Source organism: Erythrolamprus reginae, chromosome 1, assembly GCF_031021105.1.
Source record: "Erythrolamprus reginae isolate rEryReg1 chromosome 1, rEryReg1.hap1, whole genome shotgun sequence".
NCBI classification, from domain to species: Eukaryota; Metazoa; Chordata; class Lepidosauria; order Squamata; family Dipsadidae; genus Erythrolamprus; species Erythrolamprus reginae.
In genome coordinates, this window is record NC_091950.1 from 425,338,472 (window position 1) to 425,349,232 (window position 10,761).

The 10,761-nt window shown below is 51.7% G+C and overlaps 1 protein-coding gene across 3 annotated transcripts in view; it reads left to right on the forward strand.

Moving 5' to 3' along the window:
• FLOT2 (flotillin 2) overlaps positions 1-2,486 on the forward strand; it is a 50,549-nt gene extending 48,063 nt beyond the window's left edge. For all 3 annotated transcript variants that reach the window (XM_070735483.1, XM_070735482.1, XM_070735484.1), the window contains 2 exons: positions 589-741; positions 912-2,486. In XM_070735483.1, coding sequence (XP_070591584.1) covers positions 589-741; positions 912-950 — 192 coding nt within the window. In that variant the 3' untranslated portion in view covers positions 951-2,486. The remainder of the gene's footprint in view (positions 1-588; positions 742-911) is intronic.
• The last annotated feature ends 8,275 nt before the right edge of the window (positions 2,487-10,761 follow it).

The window sequence follows — 10,761 nt, forward strand, 5'->3', positions numbered from 1 at the left end:
GGCCACCAGAGGTTGTGGGTGCTGCATCACTGGAGGTTGGACAGCCATTTGTATGAAATAGTAGAGAGGGTCTCCTGCTTGAGCAAGGGGTTGGAGTGGAAGATGTTCAAGGTCTCTTTCGATTCTGTCATTCTGTTAAAAAAGATGTTGAGACTCTAGAAAAAGTGCAGAGAAGAGCAACAAAGAGGATGAGGGGATAAATGGAGAACGGTTGCAGGAACTGGGTTTATGTCTAGTTTAATGGAAAGAAGGACCAGGGGAGACAGGAGAGCAGCCTTCCAGTATCTCAGGGGTTGCCACAAAGAAGAGGGAGTCAACCTATTCTCCAGAGCACCTGAGGGTAGAACAAGAAGCAATGAGTGGAAACTAAACAAGGAGAGAAGCAACTTAAGGAGAGATTTCCTGACAGTGAGAACAATTAATCCATGGAACAGCTTGCCACCAGACGTTGTGGGAGCTTCATCCGTGGAGGCTTTCAAGAAGAGACTCCCAGGGTCCAGGCGTCTCCTGCTTGGGCGGTGGGGCTGGGCTAGATGACCTCCAGGGTCCCCCCTCCCAACTCTTGTCGTTTCCGCCCTCCCCCCGCAGATCGCCGCCAAGGTCTCGGCTCCGCTGTCCAAGGTGGGCGAGATCGTCATCCTCAGTGGGGACAACAACAACAAGATCACCTCGGAGGTGAACCGGCTCCTGGCCGAGATCCCGGCCTCTGTGCATGCCCTCACCGGGGTGGACCTGGCCAAGGTGAGCGGTGTGGGTGGGCTGCGCCTTCTCGCACTCGCCTCCCTTGGGATGCAGGAGCCCAGTTTCCAAAGGGGTGGGGGCAAGGGGCTCCTCTCAATCCAGAGGGGGGGGGCTAATGCTGGTTGGGGTCCTGGGGCGGCCACCAACCTCCCTCTTTTTCCCTCCCGCAGATCCCCCTCATCCAGAAGGCCACGGGAGTCCACGCCTGAGTCTCCACCGGTGGGGGGAGAAGACCACCCCTCCCATGATGCACTTCCCACCCGCTGCGGTCTGCCTGGTTCAGCCGGGGATTGTGGGGGGAGCCCCTCTCAGTGGGTGCCTTATTCGTGGGAGGAGGAGGAGCACGGCTGTCGTCCCCCCCCCCTCTTTTCACCCCCTCCCCAAACCGTCCTTTGCATTTCCAAGCGGGAGGGGCCCCTCGGAGGAGCCCCCGCGTCTCTGCTCTGCCTCCTGCTCGCCAACACCTCCTGTGTGTGTGTCCCCCCCCCTCATCGTCCACCTCCAACTTCGTGCCTTGACTGCCTGCACCCGCCACCCCCCAACACAGAGACTGTTGCTTGGCCCCTATCTTGAGGGGTCAGATATGGGCCTGACCTCCCCAACCTTTCACGGACCCATCTCTCCATCCCTTCAGTGGGTGGGCTGCCTTGGACCCCCCCCAGCGCAGAGTCCACCCTGGTGCCCGGACAAGGAAGTGGTGTTTGTCCTTTTCTCAGACGCCTCTGGCTGTGGGGGTCACATCGACCCCAAGCTCATGGTGCGCGTCCCACCCCCTTTCCCTCCCTGGTCTCCAGATCGTGCCTGCCTAATGGTGTGGGGGGGGGCCCCTCTGACCCTCCCAGAGCCCACCCCTCACCAGCCGTCTGCCGCTTCGCCTGTGTCCAGTGGACGCTGCCTCCCCTTCGGCCCGCCTGCCCCACACCCACCCACCCACAAAAGTGCCTGACCGGTCAGTCTGGATGACAGACGTTGCATGCTGCCACCCCCCCTCCGTCCTCTCTCTGCCTCGGAAGTCCCAGAAGGGGGGGCTTTGTGGGGGGGGCTGAAGACCCCCTCTGGGCCTCACCCCTCCCTCACCAGCACGAGTTTTCATCCGGGCAGCTTCAGTGGGTCGGCTTCGGCCCCACAGCAGCCAAGGAATCCCGACGGTCTGACCCAAACAGCCAACCCCTTCCTTGCCCCCTATTTTGGGGGTGGGGGGCTCTCTCCTTGATGCCCCCCTGAGAACGGTTGGGGCTCCGTGCTGAGATCAGAGGGGAACCTAACTCCAAGGGCCCAAATTGGCTGGATGGCTTGACCCCCCACCCTTTCCTTGAAGGGGTTTCTGTCTGTGGAGGAAGGAATCCCCCCCCCATCTCCTCTGAAGGCCAAGAGGGAATTGAAACTCCATCGATTCTCAGTGGCCCCTCTTGTGCTGTGAACTGGGGCCCTGGCCAGGGGCTTGTGCTGGGAGGGGCCACATGGAGGAGGCCCCGTTTCTAAAGCTCAGCCTCCTTGCAGAGCTGCCTGCTCAGCCCTCGGAGGCAACGGAGCCCTTCCCGGTCCCGCTACTCCTTCTGCAGCCCCCACCCCCCCCTGGTCATCCCTCTGCCCCACAGAAGCTGCCTGCGCCCCCCACCCCCCACTCCCTCCCCTTCCCTGCTTGGGCGTGGTGCATGGCTGCTGGCTCAACGTGGCCAGGAAAACTCTCATGTAGCCAAATGTGAAACTATAATGGAGAATAAAGTTGTTGTGATCTTGCTAAAGCTGCTCCTGGTTGTGGAAATGACAGGCGCGGAGACGGGATTTTTTGGACGGGGCGAGGGAATCTCTCGGAGACTTGGCAGTTTTATTATTTATAACCAGCTTCTTGTGCATAACAAGGATAAAGTATTAATTCTTCACTTAACCTAGTTACAATGGGAATGGTTGATGTGTAACACATCGCATGCAGACGTAATCCTGTCAAGGCAGGACGGCTAAATAAGTAGAGGAGCATCTAATTAGCAATAGAGTAGTACCTCTAGATACGAGCTGCTCCACATGCGAGTATTCCAAGTTACGAGCTGAGACGCGAGCAAAATTTCTGTTCAACACCCGAGCTCAAATTTGGGATACGAGCCAAGCGTCCACTAGGTGGCGCAAGAATTCCATTTTTTCCAGTTATCTCGGTGTGAAAAATGCATTGGTTCGAGATACGAATTGATCGACATACGAGGTCGGCTCTGGCACGAATTAAACTCGTATGTAGAGGTACCACTGTATTAGCAATATTTGTATGCCGCCCAGAGAGGGGCGGCATACAAATCCAATAAATAATAATAATAATAATAATTAATAGCATTTTAGACTCATCTACCACTTCACAGTGCTTTACAGCATATTGCCCCACAACAATCTGGGTCCTCAGTTGACCCCACACAGAAGGACGGAAGGCTTGAGTCAATCTTGGGCCTACTGAGATTCGATCCGCCAAACTGGCAGCCGGTGATGAGCAGAAGTAGCCTGCAGTGCTGCACTCTAACCACTGCACCACCGAGGCTCAGTTGGTTTTTTTACCTTAGACCAGTATTCCTCAATTATTTCTTTTCCATACACACAACCCCCCCAAAGAAGAAATAAACATTTTGTGCCTCCCCAACTCTCCGCCAGGACGATGGTTTGCAATATTCACGTTTTCACTGAAGAAATTCAAGCAGCTGATCAGCGTGATTGGGGTGTCAGGTGTTTAAGTGACGCCTTAATGTATTTGGCTTCATGCTGTCCACTGCCAACATTTTTAGACACAGTAAACCTACCGGTCTTTCCTCGTCTCCCACCGTAGTCACAGTGGAGCCAAGCGCTACATACGCTTCTTCGTCATATTTCCTCGTCTCAGCTTTCGGGAGACTTACGTTTGTCTCATGAGCTCCGTCTCTCTCCTCCTCTCTTTTCATCCCTGTTCAATATTTTTCCATGTTGTCTCTTAAGGATTTGTTGTATGCACTCCATATCTTCTACTCTGTGCTGGATGCTATTGTTCAGTGCAAAAATCACTCCATACCCCCAGGGGGGGGGGCGCCCCACAATTTGAGAAACACTGCCTTAGACAAACAGAAGAGTCTCAATTACCTTAGGTCAAGGGAAGCTTAAATGAATATTTCCTTAAATGAATCAAAGGAGTGGGTTACCTTAACCAGGCAAGTAGATTTAATCCTATCATATCCACAGAGGGCATTCCATGATTGTTGGCTTAACCTTTTGCTCTTAGCTAGAACAATGGAAGAGCTGAATAAGTGAGTAACCTTTACCCAATATAAACAGATACTATAACTTTTAGACTTAGGTAAAACAGAATATAATGAGATGCTTTATTGGCAAATAGGTTTGCCATATCAATTCAATAGTCGACAATAGTCTACACCCGGTCTTGACTCTGCGGAGGGGGGATTCTGGCAGGAACACAGCTGAGGGTCTGGGGGCTTCCCTCTGCCCCTGCCTGGCTCTAACGCTTGCTCTGTGCCGTTGCGGAGACTTTGGCCACTCTTTGAGACTTTGTGGACTTCAACTCCCAGAATTCCCCAGCCAGATGCCAAGTCTGGGAGAGCCCTTCATTCCCTGTCACTCGAGGTCCCCTGAGATGCTGCCTCAGCAACGTTTGGGATGAGTGGACTTCACACCTGGGAGACCATGTCCACTTTTGGTCACTGCAATATGGAAAAGATACTGAGACTCTGGAAAGACTACAGAGAAGAGCAGCCAAGATTCCGAGGCTCCTAAGAGGGCAGAGAAGAGTCGCTAAGGGGTTGGGTGGCCTATAAATTTAATAAATTAAAATTAAATTAAGATGATTAGGGGATGATTGGAGGCTCAAACATATGAAGAGGGGTTGCAGGAAATGGACATGGCTACTCTAGCGAATGGGCGTCATGGCAAGACATAGCGAGGGGATTCCCCAAAGGAGGGTTGGAGGTCAAGCTATTCTCCAAAGCACCAGAAGACAGGATGAGAAGCAACGGATGGAAACTAACCAAGGAGAGAAGCAACCGGGCATTAGGGAGAAATTTCCCAAGAAGAGTGAGGACAATCTGTGGAACTGCTTCCCACCAGATGGTGTGGGTTTTCCATCAGAGTTTTTAAAGAAGAGATTGGACAACCATTTGCCTGGATTGGTCTAGGCCAGGGGTGGGCCACGTTGGCTCTTCTATGACATGTGGACTTCAACTCCCAGAATTCCTGAGCTAGCATGATTGCCTTAGGAATTCTGGGAATTGAAGTCCATATGTCATAGAAGAGCCAACTTGGCCCACCCCTGGCCTAGGCCCTATCTGCCGGCATACAAACCGTTGCCCGAGCTCAGCTCCAATGCACATGTGTGCATCAGCCAGTTGGTTTTTGGCTTGCACGGAGGCTCTGGGAGGGCATTTGTGGCCTCCGGTGGGCCTCCAGGCGGCAGAGGAAGCTGTTTTCAGCCTCTCCAGGTTCTGCAGCCTCAGTAGGGTGAAAAATGGGCCTACCAGGCCCACCCAAAGTTGGGAAACGGCAGCGGGCGGATTGTGCATGTTTGCACAGTGGGTGGAGCAGCATGAGGGGATCGTACGCACATGTGCAGGGGGACAAGGGGCACTGAATTATGGGTGTGGGCAGTCATGCACAATAGCGCATGCGCATGTGCTTTTGGCACCTAAGGGAAAAAAGGTTCATCATTGAGTCTTCAGAGAGGGGCGGCATACAAATCTAATGAATTGAATTGAATTGCTCTAGGGCAGTGATACCGAACCTTTTTTTACTCGGGGGCCAAAAGGGCGCATAACATGCCCAGTGCAACATGCCTGTGCATGCCCACACCCATAATGAAGTGCCCTCCCCTCCACATGCATGCACAACCGCCTCTGCGCATGCATAGTGACCTCACTGAAGTCCCCAAAGACTATGGAGGGGGGAAATTGGGCCCAACAGGCCTCCCAGAGGTTCATTGCTGAACTTTTGATGGGCCTGTTGTGCCGTTTTTTTCCTTCCCCAGGCTCCTGGAGGCTTTTCTGAAACCTGGAGACGGCAAACATGGCCTCTACCGGAAGGCCAAAAATCCACTGGCCACTGCGAACATGTGTGCGGGAGCTGACAGAAGGTAACACCTCATGTACCCTCAGATATGGCTCCACGTGCCACCTGTGGCCCCCGTGCCATAGGTTTGCCATCATAAATCTAAGGCAGTGATGGCAAACCTATGGCATGGGTGCCACAGGTGGCATGTGGAGCCATATCTGCTGGCACGCGAGCTGTTGCCCGAGCTCAGCTCCAACGTGGATGTGTCTGCCGGCCAGCTGATTTTTGGCTTGCACAGAGGCCCTGGGAGGGTGTTTTTGGCTTCCAGGGAGCCTCCAGGGGGATGTGGGGGAAGCCTTTGGACCTCGGGAGGGCAAAACACAAGCCTTCTGGGCCCACCAAGAGTTGGGAAACAGGCCACTTCCGGCCTCCGGGGGACAGGGGGAGCTGTTTTCACCCTCCCCAGGCATTGAATTATGGGTGAAGGCACTTGCGCATGCACGATTAGTGTGTGTGCCCACTCTTTTGGCACCTGAGGGGAAAAAGGTTCACCATCACTGGTCTCGGGTGTCCTGCCTGAGCAGGGGTTGGACTAGAAGACCTCCAAGGTCCCTTCCCGTCTCCTGATTCTAGGATTCCTCCCCCCACCACCAGCAGAATCCTAGGAGTCGAAGCCCCCCCTTCATGAGCATCGGGGCCCAGCTGGGGGTTGAAGGGCGGCCGTCTCTGCTTCCTCTGATAAGAACCTCTGGGACTAGTGACAGCCCACGGCTTCTGTCCGGGGGGGGGGGGGGGAGCTCACTCTTGGGTGGGGCATCCCAGGTGGAGCTCCTGATAAGGCCGGAGAGGGTCCTTATTGGACTCCTCTTTGGGGGGGGGGGGTCCTTATCTGTGGAGAAGCCAGGCAGGAGGTCCAGCTGGATAGCAGGAGAAAGATGGGCAGCTGGAGACCGATAACGGCTTCATTCCCCTGGCACTGCCCATAAAGATGCCACCCGGTCATTGACACAAGTCACTGGTATGGAAACGCCCTGCCCTGCTGTGCACGTGTCTTGTGGGGCCCAGTCTCTCCCCCCCCCGTTCATTAGCAGCACCCCCAAATCCTATCGCTTTGACCAGAAGCGGGTTCCAGTTTCTCTGCCAGGCCATCAGCCTCTTTCTCTGTCCCGTCTCTGGAGCAGGGAGTTAAGACTGGTGGACTTCATCTCCCAGGAGTCCCCAGCCAGCCATGAATGATAGAGTTGGAAGAGGCCAGAAGGGTCATCTAACCTTGGCCCCTTTAAGACTTGTGGACTTCCACTCCCAGAATTCCCCAGCCAGTCGGCCATATCACAATTACAGTACACCACAAGCAACTGTGTCCTCTTTGCCGATGATGCAAAATTCTTCAACACCACCGGTAACACAACTACTCTCCAAAAAGACCTGAACTCTTTTTCTGATTGGTCCAACACATGGCAACTCCAAATCTCAACCTGCAAATGCTCTGTCCTACACATTGGGAAGAAGAATCTGAACTCCAAATACGAACTGAACAATCAAATCATCACAGATAATCTGCACTCGGTTAAAGACCTCGGGATACTAATAACTAAAGATCTAAGTGCCAAAGCCCCCTGCAACAACATAGCCAAGAAGGCTTCAAGAGTTGTAAACCTAATCCTACGTAGCTTCTGCTCTGGCAATCTCACACAACCAGAGCTTACAAAACTTTCGCCAGACCCATCCTGGAATACAGTTCATCTGTTTGGAACCCATATCGCATCTCAGACATTAACACCCTTGAAAATGTCCAAAGATACTTCACCAGAAGAGCCCTTCACTCCTCCACTCGAAATAGAATACCCTATGAGACTAGACTTTCAATCCTGGGTATGGAAAGCTAAGAACTACGATGCCTTAAACATGATCTAAGTATTGCCCACAAGATCATATGCTGCAACATCCTGCCTGTCAGCGACTACTTCAGCTTCAACCACAACAACACAAGAGCACACAACTTAATATTAACCACTCCAAACTTGACTGTAAAAAATACAACTTCAGTAACCGAGTTGTCGAAGCGTGGAACTTATTACCGGACTCCATAGTGTCATCCCCAAACCCCCAACACTTTACCCTTAGATTATCTAAGGTTGACCTCTCCAGATTCCTAAGAGGTCAGTAAGAGGTGAGTACAAGTGCACTAGAGTGCCTTCCGTCCCCTGTCCTATTGTCTCTCCTATATCTCCTATATCTTCTCTTCTATCCCTATATCTTTTTCTGCTATTCTCTCATAGTTATATTTCACTCCTTTATTTTCTCCTCTATTGCCCCTTTAATACATTCTACCTGATTATATCCTCTGTAACCCTCATGGTGTATTATTGTGTATTGGACAAAACAACAGAGGAGAAACCTACCAAATGAGCCAAACCAAGAGATTAAAGCACCATTTGTCTGGAATGATACGTAATCTCTGGGTTGAGCGAGGGGCTTGGACTAGAAGACCTCCAAGTTGGGAAATGCCTATCAGGACTTCAGCAAAGCCTTTGATATGGTTCCACATAAAGAGCTGATAGATAATCTACTACGCCCTGGTCAGACCACATCTGGAGTACAGTACTGCATCCAGTTCTGGTCACCACATTTCAAAAGAGACATTGAAACTCTGGAGAAGGTGCAGAAAAGAGCAACCAAAATGATCAGGGGTCTAGAAACCAAGACTTACAAAGAGAGATTGCGGGAACTGGGCATGGATAGCCTAGAGAAAAGGAGAGCCAGAGGGGACATGATAGCTGTATATAGGTATATGAGGGGTTGCCACAGAGAGGAGGGGGCCACTCTATTCTCCAGGGCACCAGAGGGCCGGACGAGGAACAATGGCTGGAAGCTGACCAAGAAGAGATTCAACCTGGAAATAAGGAAGAACTTCCTGACGGTCAAAGCGATCAACCAGTGGAACAAACTGCCTGCGGAGGTTGTGAACTCCCCAACTCTGGACACTTTCAAGAGGAGATTGGACTGCCATCTGGCTGGGGTGCTTTAGGATTCCTGCTCAGGCAGGGGGTTGGACTTGATGACCCGCATGGCCCCTTTCAACTCTAGCAATAAATGAATGAATGAATGAATGAATGAATGAATGAATGAATGAATGAATGAATGAATGCCTGGAATAAACATAGATCCATCCTAAGATAAAATACAAGAAATAGTATAAGGGCAGACTAGATGGACCAGGAAGTCTTTTTCTGCCGTCAATCTTCTAGGTTTCTATCCCAGGACATTCAAGTAGCTGGCAGCTGGTTCCTGGGCGTAGTGGAGAGTTGGTTCTGTAGTCCGAGGCCTCCCTGCCCAGCTGTGTGCCTGGGCCGTGTCCCTGATAAGGAGGGAGCTATGGGGAGGATGCTACGGCGGTCCTTTATCAGCACCGGACAGGCCAGGCGGACCAACCCACTCCCTGGGGTGAGTCCTCGGAGGAAATTGATGTCGGTTTTCTAACCAGCCCCAGCTCTTGTCCAGCCCCCCCCCCCCCCCAATACCAATGGCCCAAAGCAAAGGTATTTCCTTCATCGGGACCCACGGCTCCTGGCCCAGTTTCCAGCTCATCCCTACAACACATGCAGATGAAAAGACTAACACTGATGCTGTTACATAGTTGGGTCACGAAAGGTTTGCAAGAAAATCACCAGGCTCATAGAGCACCAAGAACCGCAGAGTCCTCCTCCTCCTCCACCCTCCTTCTTCCCTTCCCTTTCTCTTCTTCTTCTTCCTCCTCCTCCTCTTCTTCCTCTTCTCCGCCAACCTCTCTCCTTTTTACCTAGCTGGGTCATGGACGTGCAGTGGCAGCCAAAAAGGCCAATACAATCCTAAAATGCATTCACAGAGGTTACAATCTAGGAGTAGGGAGATACTCATATCACTCTATAAAGCCTTAGTAAGACCACACCTAGAGTCCTGCGTCCAGTTTTGGTCACCACGCTAAAAAAAAGGCATTGAAACATTAGAAAAAGTGCTTACCGGTATATAAACTAATATCTTATACTTAGAAACCTAGAAGATTGACAGCAGAAAAAGACCTCCTGGTCCATCTCGTCTGCCCTTATACTATTTCCTGTATTTTATCTGAGGATGGATCTATGTTTATCCCAGGCATGTTTAAATTCAGTCCCTGTGGATTTATTTACCACGTCTGCTGGAAATTTGTTCCAAGGAACTTGATTGACAAACAAACAAATAAATAAAATAAACCAGGATGTTGAAGGGACTGGAGACGAAAACATACGAAGAGAGGTTGCAGGAATTGAGCACGGCTAGTCTAGCAAAGAGAAGGACCAGGGGGGACATGACAGCAGTCTTCCAATATTTGAGGGGCTGCCCCAGAGAGGAGGAAGGGGGTCAGGCTGTTTTCCAAAGCGGCTGAAGGCCAGACAAGGAATAATGGATGGAACTGACCAATCTACCTGGAAATAAGGAGGAACTGTCTGACGGTGAGAACCATCAACCAGTGGAACAGAAGTTGCCTGCGGAGGTTGTAAGTGCTCCGACACTTGGGACTTTCAAGGGGAGATTGGACGGCCATTTGTCCGAAATGGTGTAGGGACTCGTGCTTGAGCAGGGGGGTTGACTAGATGACCTCTAAGGTCCCTTCCAACTCTTAATAATAATAATAATAATAATCATCATCATCATCATCATTATCATCCACCATGAGTCCTTCAGGATTAAGTGGCACAGAAGTAACAAACAAACAAACAAACAAACAAACAAACAAACAAATAAATTTGCACCCTAAAAGGTCTGGCAGGTGGGGGGGATCCCCAAAGAGAAAACTACTGAGCTCGGGGTGGGGACAATGTGAAGCCACCCCACCCTGAAAGAGAAGGGGTGGGGAGCCCCACTTGGCCCAGAGCTCCTTATCTCAGCCCCACCTGGGTGTCTCTCGGAGCGCTTGCAATTCCTGGCTGTCTGGAGGGAGGAGGGGGGGTTGGAGAGGGGCCAAGCAGGAGGGCTGATGAGATAGGCTGCCTCGCCTGC